Source organism: Somniosus microcephalus, chromosome 14 (genome assembly GCF_052327205.1).
Source record: "Somniosus microcephalus isolate GS21.2 chromosome 14, FLI_Smic_1.0, whole genome shotgun sequence".
Classification (NCBI taxonomy): Eukaryota; Metazoa; Chordata; class Chondrichthyes; order Squaliformes; family Somniosidae; genus Somniosus; species Somniosus microcephalus.
This window is the reverse complement of record NC_141000.1, coordinates 1,040,145-1,058,968: the sequence shown is the minus strand read 5'-3', so window position 1 is coordinate 1,058,968 and position 18,824 is coordinate 1,040,145. Positions and strand designations below refer to the sequence as shown.

The 18,824-nt window shown below is 43.9% G+C and overlaps 1 protein-coding gene across 4 annotated transcripts in view; it reads right to left on the bottom strand.

The window, feature by feature from the left end:
* dgkh (diacylglycerol kinase, eta) overlaps window positions 1-18,824 on the bottom strand; it is a 532,784-nt gene that overhangs the window by 116,809 nt on the left and 397,151 nt on the right. For all 4 annotated transcript variants that reach the window (XM_086006091.1, XM_086006092.1, XM_086006093.1 and 1 more), the window contains 3 exons: window positions 13,325-13,487; window positions 12,565-12,673; window positions 6,418-6,557 (listed from right to left, as the gene is read on the bottom strand). In XM_086006091.1, the coding sequence (XP_085862217.1) occupies window positions 6,418-6,557; window positions 12,565-12,673; window positions 13,325-13,487 (412 nt within the window). The remainder of the gene's footprint in view (window positions 1-6,417; window positions 6,558-12,564; window positions 12,674-13,324; window positions 13,488-18,824) is intronic.

Sequence of the window (18,824 nt, the reverse complement as noted above, 5' to 3'; positions counted from 1 at the left end):
GTGTCTATAAGGTCTCCTCTCATATGCCTCCTTCAAGGCTGAAGAGTCCACTTTCCTTTGTTATCCCTTCTGACATCGGTAGTGGGGAAAATGCTAGAGTCCATTATAAAAGATGTAATAGCAGAGCACTTGGAAAACAGTGACAGGATCAGACAAAGTCAACATAGATTTACAAAAGGTAAATCGTGCTTGACTAAGCTACTGGAATTTTTTGAGGATGTAACTGGTAAAATAGATAAGGGAGAACCGGTGGATGTGGTGTATTTGGACTTTCAGAAGGCTTTCGATAAGGTCCCGCATAAGAGATTAGCGTGTAAAATTAGGGCACATGGGATTGGGAGCAAGGTATTGACTTGGATAGAGAACTGGTTGGCAGACAGAAAGCAAAGAGTTGGAATAAATGGGTCTTTTTCCAAGTGGCAGGCAGTGACTAGTGGGGTACCGCAGGGATCGGTCCTTGGACCCCAGCTATTCACAATATATATTAATGATCTAGACAAGGGAACTAGATGTAATATCTCCAAATTTGCAGACGACACAAAGCTGGGTGGGCGTGTGTGCTGTGAGGAGGATGCCGAGAAACTCCAGGATGATTTGGACAGGTTGGGTGATTGGGCAGAAGCATGGCAGATGCAATATAACGTGGATAAATGTGAAGTTATCCACTTTGGTGGCAAAAACAGGAAGGCAGATTATTATCTGAATGGCAATAGATTGGGAGAAGGGGAAGTGCAACGAGACCTGGGCGTCCTTGTGCACCAGTCGTTGAAGGTAAGCATGCAGGTGCAGCAGGCGGTTAAGAAGGCAAATGGTATGTTGGCCTTCGTAGCGAGAGCGTTTGAGTACAGGAACAAGGATGTCTTGCCGCAGTTGTACAGGGCCTTGGTGAGACCACACCTTGAGTATTGTGTGCAGTTTTGATCGCCTTATCTGAGGAAGGATGTTCTTGCCATGGAAGGAGTTCAGCGAAGATTCACCAGGCTGATACCTGGGATGGCAGGAATGACGTATGAGGAGAGATTGGGTCGATTGGGCTTGTACTCGCTGGAGTTTAGAAGAATGAGAGGGGATCTCATTGAAACTTATAAAATTCTGACAGGACTGGACAGGCTAGATGCAGGAAGGATGTTCCCGATGGTCGGGAGTCCAGAACCAAGGGTCACAGTCTAAGGATAAGGGGTAGGCCATTTAGGACAGAAATGAGGAGGAATTTCTTCACCCAGAGAGTGGTGAACCTGTGGAATTCTCTACCACAGAAGGCAGTAGAGGCCAATTCATTAAATATATTCAAGAAGGAGTTGGATATATTTCTTAAGGCTAAAGGGATCAAGGGGTATGAGGAGAAAGCAGGGACCGGGTACTGAATTTGGATGATCAGCCATGATCGCATTGAATGGCGGAGCAGGCACGAGGGGCCAAATGGCCTACTCCTGCTCCTATCTTCTATGTTTCTGACAACACAATCAAAACTGGAAGTTAGTCCCATGGGCAATCGTGAGCACAAACTCCACCCTGCATCATTATGCTAGAGTGTATAAGCACCAGGACACTGCACTAACATTAACATATCGGTCATGTACTGCAACTTGATACAGACCTGCATTGGGATCTTGCTGTACACATATATGCTGCCGTGTTTCCTACATTACAACAGTGACTACACTTCAAAAGTGCTTCATTGGCTGTAAAGCGCTTTGGGATGTCCTGAGGTTGTGAAAGGCACTACATCAATGCAAGTCTTTCTTTCTTTATTCTTTACTTTAATGGTTCCATATTCAAGAGAGTATATTGTAATGTCTGAATTAGTGAAACAGCATCAAAGTACAGTCTACATTTGCCAATTAACAGATGCTTATGTGTGAATCTAATCAGAACTCTCTAAAGAACTGCTCTGCTTGACCTGGTTATAAGGTGTGAGGAATTGTCACAGCTTTAGAACATTTGCTGCTCCTGAACGTCAGTTCTGACGATGCAAATATCCGGTTCCAGGTGGTTCTGCTGCTAACGACACTGAGACTGTAATGGTTTTTACTGATGATTTTACACATAAACACATTAACCACGCCAGGATTTGTGAACTATTTCTGCATCAAAATAAAATAAAAAACAAGTTCTGTTTTTCCATTTATTCATAGATTTTTTAAATGTCCTCAATGACCAGCTTAAACAATCTGAGAGCCTTCAGCAACAGCAACCCTACAAGAGCTGCTATACTCCTCAGTCTCTGCTCACCTGCTGCCAGAGTGCATGAGAGGAACATAGGAACAGGAGGAGGCCATTCAGCCCATCGAGCCTGTTTCGCCATTCAGTGAGATCATGGCTGATCTGGATCTTAACTCCATCTACTGAGAACAGGGGAGTTCTCCCCGGTGTCCTGGGCCAATATTTATCCCTCAACCAACATCACTAAAACAGATTATCTGGTCATCATCACACTGCTGTTAGTGGGAGCTTGCTGTGCGCAAATCGGCTGCTGCATTTCCTACCTTTTGAAGTGACTACATTTTTTTTTAAAGTACTTAATTGGCTGTAAAGCGCTTTGGGACATCCTGAGGTTGTGAGAGGCGCTATATAAATGCAAGTCTTTCTTTCTTTACCCACCTTAGTTCCGTGTCCCTTAACACACTTGCCAAACAAAAATCTATCAATCTCAGCTTTGAAATTTCCATTGATCCCCAGCCACAACAGCTTTTTAGGAAAGGGTTTTCCAGATTTCCACTACCCTTTGTGTGAAGAAATGCTTCCTGACATCACCCCCGAGAAGAAAGCCTGCAGGCAATTAGAATTTAGTAGAGGTTTTAAAGATAGGAAGGGGTTTGATAGAGTGAATAGGGAAAGACCATTTCCTCTGGTTTGGGAGTTAGTGATGAGGGGGGACATCAATTTAAAATAGATTATCTGCTCATTATCTCATTGCTGTTTGTGAGATCTTGCTGAGGGCAAATTGGCTGCCGCATTTCCTACATTACAACAGTGACTACACTTCAAAAGTGCTTCATTGGTTGTAAAGTGCTTTGGGAGGTCCTGAGGTTGTGAAAAGTGCGATAAAAATTGAAGTCTTTGTTTTTTTTCTTTCTAATGGATTGTTAAAAGTGACAGGAAGAACTCGCTGGATCTGATTTGAAGCTGGATGGTTGTCATATCGTACAGAGGATTGCACCTGACAAGTTCTGAACATCATCTTAAATTAATCAATAAAATAACTGCTTCCTATTCATGAAATAAACTATTCTGCCCTCTGGGCCCAAATTCCCAAGATGCACTCTTGCCACCCAAGGCATTAGGAGCACTAAATTGTAAAGTTTATCCAAAATTTACTCATTGCCTCATTACTTGGTAACCTTAGCATTACATATTCACTGCAACGATCAGCACCTCTTATCTCAGTTACGTCTTGTTCAATGTCCTGCTCAAATGTTCATATTTGACTTGTGACGCCAGCTCTAGTTACAAGGAGTTTATTACTTTTGATTTTTAACTATTACTGCACTACAGACAAATGCTCAATTCTGATTCCATCCAATTTTTCAAACTTTGCACAAAGAGTACATGTTGTAAGTCCGGGTTTCCACATATTGGAAATTGACTGTCGCTGGCACAGGGTTGGTCTAATATGTCCAACGAATACCCATCAAGCCCTTACGCCTGGTAAAAGCAGGTGTAAGGCCTTTTACCAGCGTAAGGGTTTAAATAAATGTTAAAATACATTTTTTTAAATGATTTAAACATTCACTTACATTTAAAATTAGTTTAGGTCAATTTTGTCCCGGTTAAAAATATTTAAACTTATTTTTCAAAAAATTACATTTTTATTTTAAATGTTTAATTAAATGGTATTTTAATTAATTTTGAACCTGTGATCATTTATTTTTATTAATTTTGAACCTGTGATCATTTATTTTTATTAATTTTGAACCTGTGATCATTTATTTTTATTTCAGTGTTGTGAAACTGTATTTTTTGGGTGATTCTTATTATGCTTATGAGAATTCTGTACGTAAATAAATCCCCCTTTGTCATTGTTTAGCCTGGCCCACGTGAACCCAGGGACACTTGCGAACCGCATGCGCCCCTGGGATGCGTGGGCCTTTACGCAGGCTCAGGAACGCAAGAGTCCAAAGCTCCAGAGGCAGCAGGTAAGTGCGTACTTTTCTTGCGGTTCAGAGGCGTATGCAGGCAGCAAGCCTCCGACCGCAATTTCCAGGCCAGTAAAGATGAGTCAGTTATTAAAGATGGTAATCCAATTTAGAGGTTCAAATAAAGTCATAAACCATATGCTCAAAGGCCAAGAGTAACTTAAAGTCTTTGCATTTCTCCCTGTTAAAGCATGTTTCAATTATGCGCTAACGTCTTTTTCTAGATTCTAGTTTTTTTGTGAGCAATAGGTGTCAGTGCACCTCTATGCATCTCTAAATCTTACCATTTAGCATGAGCATAGCCAAACACTGCCCTCTGCTCATTAGATAACAGCCCAGTGTATCATCACATATCCTGTTTGATTCCCACCACTACTTCTCCTATCAGATCCTCAGCACCACATCTCTCATTGAGGTCCCATCACCACATCACCTCTTGGGTCTCCACCAACACATCTCCCATTGAGGTCCCATCACCACATCATCTCTTGGGTCTCCACCAACACATCTCCCATTGAGGTCCCATCACCACATCATCTCTTGGGTCTCCACCAACACATCTCCCATTGAGGTCCCATCACCACATCATCTCTTGGGTCTCCACCAACACATCTCCCATTGAGGTCCCATCACCACATCATCTCTTGGGTCTCCAACAACACATCTCTCATTGAGGTCCCATCACCACATCATCTCTTGGGTCTCCAACAACACATCTCCCATTGAGGTCCCATCACCACATCATCTCTTGGGTCTCCAACAACACATCTCTCATTGAGGTCCCATCACCACATCATCTCTTGGGTCTCCAACAACACATCTCCCATTGAGGTCCCATCACCACATCATCTCTTGGGTCTCCAACAACACATCTCCCATTGAGGTCCCATCACCACATCATCTCTTGGGTCTCTACCAACACATCTCCCATTGAGGTCCCATCACAACATCATCTCTTGGGTCTCCAACAACACATCTCCCATTGAGGTCCCATCACCACATCATCTCTTGGGTCTCTACCAACACATCTCCCATTGAGGTCCCATCACCACATCATCTCTTGGGTCTCTACCAACACATCTCCCATTGAAGTCCCATCACCACATCATCTCTTTGGTCTCCAACAACACATCTCCCATTGAGGTCCCATCACCACATCATCTCTTGGGTCTCCAACAACACATCTTTTGGGTCTCCAACAACACATCTCTTGGGTCTCCAACAACACATCTCCCATTGAGGTCCTATCACCACATCATCTCTTGGGTCTCCAACAACACATCTCTTCGGTCTCCAACACATCGCCCATTGAGGTCCTATCACCACATAATCTCTTGGGTCTCCAACAACACATCTCTTCGGTCTCCAACAACACATCTCCCATTGAGGTTCTATCCCCACATCATCTCTTGGGTCTCCAACAACACCTCTCCCATTGAGATCCCATCATCACATCATTTCTTGGGTCTCCAACAACACATTTCTTGGGTCTCCAACAACACATCTCTTGGGTCTCCAACAACACATCGGCCATTGAGGTCCTATCACCACATAATCTCTTGGGTCTCCAACAACACATCTCTCATTGAGGTCCTATCACCACATCATCTCCCGGGTCTCCAACAACACATCTCTCATTGAGGTCCCATCACCACATCATCTCTTGGGTCTCCAACAACACATCTCTCATTGAGGTCCCATCACCACATCATTTCTTGGGTCTCCAACAACACATCTCTCATTAAGGTCCCATCACCACATAATTTCTTGGGTCTCCAACAACACATCTCTTGGGTCTCCAACAACACCTCTCCCATTGAGGTCCCATCGCCACATCATTTCTTGGGTCTCCAACAACACATCTCTTGGGTCTCCAACAACACATCTCCCATTGAGGTCCTATCACCACATCATCTCTTGGGTCTCCAACAACACCTCTCCCATTGAGGTTGCATCACATCATTTCTTGGGTCTCCAACAACACATCTCTTGGGTCTCCAACAATACATCTCTCATTGAGGTCCTACACCACATCATCTCTTGGGTCTCCAACAACACATCTCCCATTGAGGTCCTATCACCACATCATCTCTTGGGTCTCCAACAACACATCTCCTATTGAGGTCCTACACCACATCATCTCTTGGGTCTCCAACAACACATCTCTCATTGAGGTCCTATCACCACATCATCTCTTGGGTCTCCAACAACACCTCTCCCATTGAGGACCTATCATCACATTGCCCATTAAGTCCATATTGCCAATCACACACAAACTTACCTGTCTAACATTTTGGTGCTGGCTCGTTCTAATTTTTCCAGAATCTGAGGAAGCTGTGTGTCATCATCACATGAGCCTCCCCAGCCAAGGACCCGTGCCAGGTCATTTCCTGTTCCCAGTGGCAAGACTCCAAGCTGGCACTGCAAAGTAGCATGATCTGGACATTAGCAGCTTAAAAACAAATTCATCGGACAATTGCGTGCATTTACATTTTTTTTAATTATCTAGTTTTGACAAAAGGTCATCGACCTGAACCGTTAACTCTGTTTCTCTCTCCACAGATGCTGCCTGACCTGCTGAGTATTTCCAGCATTTTCTGTTTTTATTTCAGATTTCCAGCATCCGCAGTATTTTGCTTTTCACTTATCAGCTCATCTTTAGCAGACTCAATCTTGGTTAGGTATTTTCTTCCCATTGCTTTCTTGGATCTTCCTACGCAGCATACCATCACTAGCCAAGAAAACTTTCTCTCAAGCAATCACCAATGTCACTCTGAAGTTGATTGCTGAACTACAACACTCGTAATGTGCAAAAGGTGCAGCAACACAACACAATTTAAAAGAACAAACTTTGAGGAAACACAAAATTGCTTTAAAATAGATTAATTAAAACACACGGACGCTTGGGATTATGAGAGATAATAAGCATTTAAGGAAATGCAGCTGAAGCTGCAATCAAAATTAATTCTACCCAAATCAAGAAAAACAGGTGAAAGGACTAAAGAGGTCAAGATGATTAAATAGGGCCATAAAGATGAATGTTAGAGAGAAGCAAAAAACGTGCGTGGAATCCAGTAAGCAGCAGGATTAGGTAAATTATAAAGAAAAGCAAACACAGACAAAATGAGAAGCCAAGTGAAACACTGAATGTAAGAATGTCGATAGCATGGAAGGTTTGTCAAAACTTTCACAGTAAAGAAAGGATGGAGATTTTTTTAAGTCCACTTTAAATTATAATGAAAAGCTGGAATCTAGGAACAAATAATTACTTCATATCTACATTTACCCAGGAAGAAGAGGGAAAATGTCCAAATGAAATATCAGATAATGGTGGCAGAGAAGTTAACAGTGCAAACAGGCAAATCATAAAGAGTATTATGGTTATAAACAGCTCTTAAAATCGGTCAAGAGCCCTGCTCAGATAACTTGCACCCTTGAATCTTAAACAAAATGAGGACTGAAGCTAGTGAAGCTTCAAGTGACATTCTTGTAAGTTTGGTAAATTCAAGCGAGATTGGAAGTGGCTAATATAAACACACTATTTAACAAAAGGTCAAGGGGGAAAAATTCAGTTGTTTGCGCCTCCCGTTAGCGCCTTAAGAGGGCGCTAATGGGGCACAAAGCAACTAGCGCCCGGGCGCGGCGATGTTTGCACCGCTCACGAAATTAACTAGACATTTTGCGGTGGCGCTAAACACTACCGCCACGATCTCCTGCGCCGGCAGATCGTGACGTCAGTCGAGTGCGCAACGTCCCGTTAGCGCCCCGGACCGGATATTGAGTGGCGCCCCCTGCCTTACCACCTGCCGCTAGCAACGACAGGTTGAGGGGAGCGTTTTGCAGTCTGGAAGGGACTGGGGGAGCGCTATTTAAAGGCGACCGCTTCCTGCCTTTTTTTGTTGGTGACATTTTTGCACCACGCATTCTGAGAGAGAGAGAGAGAGAGAGAGAGAGAGACTTCTGGAGAGATTCAACGCTGTGTGAAGGAGTTTTGAGTACTGAGCAGCACTTTGCTGGTTCATTTTGATTTGCCCTTCCTTGCTTCGCCAGCGCTCTGAGGTAGCGCCTCGCTCCTCGGCCTTTGCGCCTTAAGACAGGTGTGAAGCGCCGGGTTTAGTGCTCCAATCACCTCCAGGGGCGATAAAAGCCAAGTTTGCCGTCGGAGGCGATAATTAGAGCCAGGCGTTAAACTTTGTGCATGGCCGATAATGGCGCCCCAAAAGAGGCAATACTGAATTTTTCCTCCCCGAGAGACATATCTGGAAATCACAGACTAGTAAGTTTAACTTCTGTTGTAGGGGAAGTTTTGGAAATGATCTTGAGAGATCTAGTGGGTGAAGACTTGGACAAGGATACCTTGACAAAGCACAGTCAGCATAGTTTCAGGAAAGGGAAGTCACTTTTAACCAACCTGCTAGAGTCTTTAGGTGACGCTGTTAATATAGGAACAGGAGAAATGCAGTTTGTCAAGGTATCCTTGTCCAAGTCTTCACCCATTAGATCTCTCAAGATCATTTCCAAAACTTCCCCTACAACAGAAGTTAAACTTACTAGTCTGTGATTTCCAGATATGTCTCTCGGGGAGGAAAAATTCAGTATTGCCTCTTTTGGGGCGCCATTATCGGCCATGCACAAAGTTTAACGCCTGGCTCTAATTATCGCCTCCGACGGCAAACTTGGCTTTTATCGCCCCTGGAGGTGATGAGGTCCTAAAAGCGGAGTATAGGGAGTTAGGAGATAAATTAAAAAACAGGACCTCAAAGGTAGTAATCTCAGAATTGCTACCAGTGCCACGTGCTAGTCAGAGTAGAAATAGAAGGATACTTCAGATGAATACGTGGCTAGAGGAATGGTGCCAGGGGGAGGGATTCAAGTTCCTGGGACATTGGAACCGGTTCTGGGGGAGGTGGGACCAGTTCAAACCGGACGGTTTGCACCTGGGCAGGGCTGGAACCAATGTCCTAGGGGGAGTGTTTGCTAGTGCTGTGGGGGAGGGTTTAAACTAAAATGGCAGGGGGTTGGGAACCTGAGCAGGGAGACAGAGGAAAGGGAAACAAGGATAAAAGCAAAAGATAGGAAGGAGAAAAACAAAAGTGGCAGTCAGAGAAATCAACGGTTTAAATCAAACATGGCCACAGTAAATAATAATTCTAATAGGTCTAAGAGCGTTAAACAAACAAGCCTGAAGGCTTTGTGTCTTAATGCGAGGAGCATTTGTAATAAGGTGGATGAATTGGCTGCGCAAATAGAAGTAAACAAATACGATTTGGTTGGGATTACGGAAACGTGGCTCAAGGAAGGCCAGGACTGGGAACTCAACATCCAGGGGTATTCGATATTCAGGAAAGATAGGCAAAAAGGAAAGGGAGGTGGGGTAGCATTACTGGTTAAAGAAGGGATTAACACAATTGTAATGAAGGATATTAGCTCTGATGAGGTGGAATCTGTATGGGTAGAATTAATTGAGAAATACTAAGGGGAAAAAAACGTTAGTGGGAGTGGTTTATAGACGTCCAAACAGTAAGGCGGAGGTTGGGGATGGCATTAAAAGAGAAATTAAAGAAGCGTGCAATAAGGGCACAGCAGTCATCATGGGTGACTTTAATCTGCATATAGATTGGGCTAACCAAATGAGTAACAATACTGTGGAGGAGGAATTCCTGGAGTGTTTACGGGATGGTTTCCTGGACCAATATGTCGAGGAACCAACCAGAGATCAGGCCATCTTAGACTGGGTATTATGTAACGAGAAAGGATTAATTAGCAATCTTGTTGTAAGAGGCCCCTTGGGTCGGAGCGATCATAATATGATCGAATTCTTCATTAAGATGGAGAATGAAGTAGTTGCCTCGGAGACTAGGGTCCTCAATTTAAATAAAGGAAACTATGATGGTCTGAGGAGCGAGTTGGGTAGGATTGATTGGGGAATGGCACTCAAAGGGTTGACGGTGGATAGGCAATGGCAAACATTCAAAGACCGAATGGATGAACTACAGAATTTGTTCATCCCAGTTTGGCATAAAAATAAAACAAAAAAGGTGAACCAACCGTGGCTAACAAGGGAAATTAGGGATAGCATAAGGTCCAAGGAGAGGGCATATAAATTGGCCAGAAAAAGCAATAATCCTGAGGATTGGGAGCAGTTTAGGATTCAACAAAGGAGGACAAAGGGATTAATTAAGAAAGGGAAAATAGAATATGAGAGTAAGCTTGCAGAGAACATAAAAACTGACTGTAAAAGCTTTTATAGATATGTGAAGAGAAAAAGATTGGTGAAGTCAAGCGTAGGTCCCTTGCAGTCAGAATCGGGGGAATTTATAATGGGGAACAAAGAAATGGCAGACCAACTAAATACATATTTTGGTTCTTTCTTCACAAAGGAGGACACAAATAACCTCCCAGAGATGCCGGGGAACATAGGGTCTGATGAAAGGGTGGAACTGAAAGAAATCAGTATTTGTAGGGAAATGGTGTTAGGAAAATTGATGGGACTGAAGGCCGATAAATCCCCAGGGCCTGATAATCTACATCCTAGGGTACTTAAGGAAGTGGCCCTAGAAATAGTAGATGCATTGCTGGTCATCTTCCAGAACTCGATAGACTCTGGAACGGTACCCATGGATTGGCGGGTAGCTAATGTTACCCCACTATTCAAAAAAGGTGATAGAGAAAAGGCGGGGAATTATAGACCGGTAAGCTTGACATCGGTAGTGGGAAAATGCTAGAGTCCATTATAAAAGATGTAATAGCAGAGCACTTGGAAAGCAGTGACTGGATCGGACAAAGTCAACATGGATTTACAAAAGGTAAATCATGCTTGACTAATCTACTGGAATTTTTTGAGGATGTAACTGGTAAAATAGATAAGGGAGAACCAGTGGATGTGGTGTATTTGGACTTTCAGAAGGCTTTCGATAAGGTCCCGCATAAGAGATTAGCGTGCAAAATTAAGGCACATGGGATTGGGGGCAAGGTATTGACTTGGATAGAGAACTGGTTGGCGGACAGAAAGCAAAGAGTTGGAATAAATGGGTCGTTTTCCGAGTGGCAGGCAGTGACTAGTGGGGTACCGCAAGGATCGGTCCTAGGACCCCAGCTGTTCACAATATATATTAATGATCTGGACGAGGGAATTGGATGTAATATCTCCAAATTTGCAGACGACACAAAGCTGGGGGGGAGGGTATGCTGTGAGGAGGATGTCGTGAAACTCCAGCACGATTTGGACAGGTTGGGTGATTGGGCAGAAACATGGCAAATGCACTATAATGTGGATAAATGTGAGGTTATCCACTTTGGTGGCAAAAACAGGAAGGCAGATTATTTGAATGGTAATAGATTGGGAGAAGGGGAAGTGCAAAGAGACCTGGGTGTTCTTGTACACCAGTCGCTGAAGGTAAGCATGCAGGTGCAGCAGGCGGTTAAGAAGGCAAATGGTATGTTGGCCTTCGTAGCAAGAGGGTTCGAGTACAAGAACAAGGATGTCTTGCTGCAGTTGTACAGGGCCTTGGTGAGACCACACCTTGAGTATTGTGTGCAGTTTTGGTCGCCTTACCTGAGGAAGGACATTCTTGCCATGGAAGGAGTGCAGCGAAGATTCACCAGGCTGATACCTGGGATGGCAGGAATGACGTATGAGGAGAGATTGTGTCGATTGGGCTTATACTCACTGGAGTTTAGAAGATCGAGAGGGGATCTCATCGAAACCTATAAAATTCTGTCAGGCCTGGACAGACTAGATGCAGGAAGGATGTTTCTGATGGCCGGGGAGTCCAGAACCAGGGGTCATAGTCTAAGGATAAGGGGTAAGCCATTTAGGACTGAAATGAGGAGGAATTTCTTCACCCAGAGAGTGGTGAACCTGTGGAATTCTCTGCCACAGAGGGCGGTGGAGGCCAGTTCATTAAGTATATTCAAGAAAGAGTTGGATATATTTCTTAAGGCTAAAGGGATCAAGGGATATGGGAAGAAGGCAGGGACCGGGTACTGAATTTGGATGATCAGCCATGATCTCATTGAATGGCGGAGTAGGCTCGAAGGGCCGAATGGCCTACTCCTGCTCCTATCTTCTATGTATCTATGTATCTATACTTCGATTTTCACATGTTTCCACATTGGTGGTTCATGGCTAAAATATGAAGTCCCAGAATAAGAGATAAAGTATGGCACTGGATAGGTAACTAGCTTAAACACAGGTCACAGAGGTTAGGGATCAATGGAATGTTAAAGCGAGTCATTAAAGAAAGGTGTCTGCCAGACAGGATTCATCGATGTGAAATGACCAATTCATAAGATCCCCAAAAAATAGCTTGAATGCTGTTTGGTAGCATTCACTTTACCTGAGGTTTCTGGAGCTATTTGTGGCGGTTTAGCTTACCTGACGTTATTCACCTGTTATGTAGGTTTCGTTTACCTGACAGATCCTCACCTGTTTGTGTAGATTTAGTTTATCAATCTCAGATAAAACCCATCCAACGCTTCCATCTCCTCCACAAACAAGAATACGGAAATTGTCAAATTTTTGAAATAATCGTAAACTGAAAAAAAGGAAGAAACAACTTATCAGAAGACCAACTCTACTGTCCTATAGCATGAGAGATTTGAATAAAACCTGCTCAATGTAAAGTGAAGGTTTCCAAGATTCAATGCTGTCCTGAGAATGTCAGGCACTTCAGAAAGCCCCTGGGGCTCTTCCTGCTCAATCTTCAGCCCAGTCTGACACACGCATTGCCACACAAATGACGGGAGCCTTTCTGTGCACAATCACAGGCAGTCCCAGTAACTGGACCAGCTCAGTATGTGCAGGGAAAACCAAAAATGGAAGGCTACTGAGACCTTCTTATCAAAATAGAAACTAAACAATTAAAAAAAAAATCTATTTTCAACCGCATGTTGACGATTGCACAAGTCGGTGATCGTGAAGGATATGGACCTTAACACACAAAAGGGCTTTTAACCTTTCAAAACACACAGTTCTTTCTGTCACAATTAGTGAAGCTGGGGTTCTGCAAAATTCTGCCCTCCAAGTTTACACTGGCTAACAGTAAAATACATCCTGCTTTTAAGTAGCTTCATAACAAACTAAATATTCTGTCGGAAATCATTAACTGTCCCACGGACAGACACATGCATTTACAGGACAGTTCCAATGTCAATTCCTCTGGAAATACTTTCAAAATCTTCCTTACCCAAGATGAGGTCCTCCATTCATGAGGTCAAAGACCTGAGCCGGATTCAACAACTGCTTGAACCTTCGGAGGAACTTGACTCCCTGATTGTCTCCGCTCTTAGAGTTGACAAAGACTAAAAGTGGGCTGGCGCAAGACGGTGGGCAACTGGCCTTCCAGAAACCTGCATGTAGAACAGTCAGCACATCAAGACTGGAGGGAGAGAGAAAACGGGGAACTACAGACCTGTTAGCCTCACATCAGTAGTTGGGAAAATGCTGGAATCCATTATAAAGGATGCAACAACTGGGCACTTAGAAACTAATAGTAAGATTGGGCAGAGTCAACATGGATTTATGAAAGGGAAATCCTGTTTAACAAACCTATTGGAGTTCTTTGAGGATGTAACCAGTGGAGTAGACAAAGGGGAACTAGTAGATGTGGTGTATTTGGATTTTCAGAAGGCCTTCGATAAGGTCCCACACAAGAGGTTGGTGAACAAGATTAGGGCAGATGGAATTGGCGGTAATATACTAGCATGGATTGAGAATTGGTTAACAGACAGAAAACAAAGAGTAGGGATAAACGGATCTTTTTCAGGATGGCAGGCTGTGACTAGTGGGGTACCGCAAGGATCGGTGCTTGGGCCCCAGCTATTCACAATCTATATCAATGATTTGGATGAGGGGACTAAATGTAACATTTCCAAATTTGCTGCTGATACAAAGCTAGGTGGCAGTGTCAGTTGTGAAGAGGATGTGAAGAGGCTTCAAGGGGATCTCGACAGGCTCGGTGAGTGGGCAAGAACATGGCAGATAGAATATAATGTGGATAAATGTGAAGTTATCCACTTTGGTAGAAAAAACAGAAAGGCAGAGTATTTCCAAAATGGTGAAAAATTGGGGAATGCAGATGCTCAAAGGGACCTGGTTGTCCTTATACATGAGTCACTGAAAGTGAATGTGCAGGTGCAGCAAGCCATTAGGAAGGCAAATGGTATGCTAGCCTTCATTACAAGAGGATTTGAGTACAGGAGTAAAGAAGTCTTACTCCAATTATATAGGGCCTTGGTGAGACCACACCTGGAGTACTGTGTACAATTTTGGTCTCCTTACCTAAGGAAGGATATACTTGCCATAGAGGGCGTGCAACGAAGGTTCACGAGATTGATTCCTGGGATGGCGGGACTGTCGTATGAGAAGAGATTGAGTAAACTAGGCCTGTATTCTCTTAAATTCAGAAGAATGAGAGGGGATCTCATTGAAGCATACAAAATTCTTACAGGGCTTGATAGGGTGGTTGCTGGGAGAATGTTTCCCTTGGCTGGGGAGTCTAGAACCAGGGGCCACAGCCTCAGGATAAAGGGTAGGCCATTCAGGACTGAGATGAGAAGAAATTTCTTCACACAGAGGGTGGTGATTCTTTAAAATTCTCTACCCCAGAGGGCTGTGGAGGCTCAGTTATTGGGTATATTCAAAACAGAAGTCGATAAATTTCTGACTAGTAAGGGCATCAAGGGATATGGCGATAGGGCCGGTGAATGGAGTTGAGGTCGATGATCAGCCATGATCTCACTGAATGGCGGAGCAGCCTCGAAGGGCCGAATGGCCGACTCCTGCTCCTATTTCTTATGTTCTTATCAAGCGCAACCTCTCCTACAATATCCAACAGGGTTGGCACAACACCATGAAACAGGAAGATCAGCAACAGTTCGGCACATTTGGAAGGGCTCTCTGCTACAAGAGTGAGTTCATACAGTTTCTCTTCTATTGCTTCACCACTCTGGCCAATTTATAGATGGTTCAGATGATGTGTCACGGAAACAAATTGCATTTATACAGCGCATTACCATTTATATAGCGTCTTACCACATCCCACAATGCTTCCCAACCAAAGGAGTACTTTTGAAGGGCAGACACTCTTGTTATGTAGGCAAAGCAAGGTTTCTCAATGAACAAATTAGATAAATGTCCAGTTAATCTATTTTTGGTGGTGTTAGTTGAGGGAGGAATGTTGCCCAGGACATCAGGGCAACTCTCAGCTCTACTTCAAATATATCCCATGAAAACGTTTATACCCAATAAACAGGCAGACTTGGTTTAACGATTCATCTGAAAGATAGCTCCTCCAACAGTGCAGCATTCCCTCAATACTGCACTGAAGCATCACTGTTACATTGTGGGATTTTCAACCTTTTTATCATGGATTGGAGGCTGGATATAATTTATATTCAAAAGTGTCTTTACGTTTTAGAGCGGTTAGATTCTCAGGATAGCCACATTATGGGATGCAGATCACAGATTGATGAAGTGTCTGTCCAGATGGCCTCAGGCAATAGAAGTTCATTAAAAAGAACATCCCTGCAATCATTCACACTTTGGGATTGAAATGTACGAAGATCCTGATCTTTTCAGTAGCTAGTTTCGTGGGGTCCACATTCACAGGAATGGTAGCAACAACAACTTGCATTTATATAGTGCCTTTAACATAGTAAAACAATCCAAGGCACTTCACCGAAGTGTCATCAAATATTTTATTTGATAACAGGGGAGTTCTCCCCGGTGTCCTGGCCAATATTTATCCCTCAACCAACATCACTAAAAGATATTATCTGGTCATTATCACATTGCTGTTTGTGGGAGCTTGCTGTGCGCAGATTGGCTGCTGCGTTTCCTATATTACAACAGTGACTCCACTTTAAAAGTACTTCATTGGCTGTAAAGCGCTTTGGAACGTCCGGTGGTCATGAAAGGTGTGAGAGAATGCAAGTCTTTCTTTTTAAAATTTGATGCCGAGCCCACATAAGGGGATATTAGGGCAGGCTTAGTCAAGAAGGTAGTATCTAGACCTGGGGTACGAGGAGCACCATATTTGCTTAACATTATAAAGGGTCTCATTGTTAGACCCCAGGTCTAGATACTGGGTAGCAAAAGTTAACTCCTAATCATGAGGGTGGAGATTTGCTTACAGGAGAGATCGGTGACACTCTGAAACAATATTTAGGGCAGACTGAAAATTTGTAACAAGTCAGTCGAGATGATGTGCTGGAGTGGGGAATGAAACCACAACCCTCTGACTCAGAGGCAAGTGCGCTCCCAACTGAACCAAGCTGACATTTGATACAACATTAATGAAATGGTTATAAAATTTGTTGTTCTAAAAGGCAACAGAGAATCTCCTTATATTTATTGCCATGTGATCCAGGCAAATTGCTCACGATGGTTTCTGCAATTGTGCTAAATTATCTGCAAAATCCAGACCGTCAACTGTTCGGTGACTGCTCCATCTGAGTCCACTACTCACTTCCTCGATCCTACATGATCAGGTTGAGCACCAGTCCAAACAACAGAGGTGACGAGACACATCCCTGCCAGACACCAGCCCCTATTTAAAACCATTCTCCAACTTGCTGCAACATTCCTTTCTGTCCCCAGTGATGTTTATGCACTTCTGAAGAAATCTGCAATACTGTTGAATTTGTCAGTGTGTGACTCTATCGCAGTTATCAAGGTGTTTTCAAAAAGTTAACGATGAAGATGACACCTTAGGGCAGATCCAGCAGGCTAAAGCCCAGTCCGATGGAAGCACAGATGGAGAATCAGGCATGCAATTCAGTGCACCTAATTTCCTGATTGACTGTAAGTCAAGAGCACTGCTCTCCACGTCCAATTCCCTGATCTGTGTTCCCACTGTGTGAGGCTCTACCCTGGAAATGTAGCTTTGCTGAATAAACCCTCTTGTTTGTTCATAGTTTTGTCTATGGCATTGTGCAATTCAAAGATCTGATCGTGGCTAAAGGATGTATACTGAAGCAGCTCGCCAAGGTTGCTTTGACAACACCTCCTTCCCCTGCGACCATCCACTTCACAGAAAGACAAGAGCAGCAATGTCATGGGGACACCATTAACTCCAAGTCACACACTATTCTGAACTGGACGTGTCGCCATTACCGCGTCTTCTCTGGGTCAAAATTCTGTAACTCCCCACGCCGAAACCATTGCGGGAGCACCGCGATGGCAAGGACTGCAGTGCTTCAAAGAGAGGCTCCACTACCATCTTCTCAGGGCAACCAGAGATGAGCATTAAATGTGCTTTTGCCAAAATTGGCTACACCACTAAAACAAATTAAAAAAAATAGAAATTATTTTGTTTAAGTCAAGCAAGGTGACCCACTGATGTGGGGAAGCATGGCGTGTTTGCTATTTAGTATTATTATGTAAAGATAAGTTGCACTGATTGAAATAAGTGAATCTGAGCATAAGTATTGCTCTGTTTGTTCACGTGCTGTAGTTAGCTTTGAGTTTTCTCAGTCCACCTTCAGAGAGATTGAAGGAGCAGCTGTGCAAGAGACGAATATCCAGTTTGGTTCATAAGGTTACACCCTGCGTTATGCTATTGTATTACTAAATATTGGGCAGTATGGCTCACCGCTAAACACAAGATGCTAAGACCACTTTCAGGAGTAGCCAGCATGGCAGTATCCAAGGCAAGACCCTAAACTTAACATGGTTATACCACCGAAGTCTGCTTAATAGAAACAAGTTTAAAAATACCATACACATAACCTGCAGCAAAGAGTCCCTTTACCACAGAAATTCAAACTCTTCCATAGTATTGATTTCCACATGTTCTAAATGTATTCAACCAGGAAGAGATTTCTTCCTGATTTCACTGGCTGGGTACAAATTTTACAGGCAAGTCATTGTGAGAAACTACAGGTCTGAAGAAAGATAACAGGTGGTAACTCCGTGCTCCTAAAGTCCCAGCATGTGTTGCACTCAGGGATGCTTGGGTAGGCCAGACCAGGTAGGCTTGGCAGCTTTCTTTCTCCAATGGCAGTATTGAACCAGTTGGGCTTTTACAACAAGCCACCAGCTTTCATGGTCAGAATTTTTCTGTTTCAAATACACAAATTATCAGAATTTACTGAATGCAATTTCATAACTTTCCATGATAGAGTTGAACTCAGGACATCTGGGTTGCTGGCTCAGTAGCGCCACCACTACATTGCCCGACCTGTTGATCTAGAAGTCTAATTATTTTAAATAAATGATCTGAGTGTCAGCCTTGGCTCCGTGGTATTTCTCTCTCCTGAGTCAGAAGGTCGTGGGTTCAAACCCCACTCCAGAGACTTGAGTGCAGAATCTAGGCCGACACTCCAGTGCAGTACTGAGGGAGTGCTGCACTGTCGGAGGGTCAGTACTGAGGGAGCGCTGCACTGTCGGAGGGTCAGTACTGAGGGAGCGCTGCACTGTCGGAGGGGCAGTACTGAGGGAGTGCTGCACTGTCGGAGGTGCAGTACTGAGGGAGTGCTGCACTGTCGGAGGGGCAGTACTGAGGGAGTGCTGCACTGTCAGAGGTGCAGTACTGAGGGAGTGCTGCACTGTCGGAGGGTCAGTACTGAGGGAGTGCTGCACTGTCGGAGGGTCAGTACTGAGGGAGTGCTGCACTGTCGGAGGGTCAGTGCTGAGGGAGCGCTGCACTGTCGGAGGGTCAGTACTGAGGGAGCGCTGCACTGTCG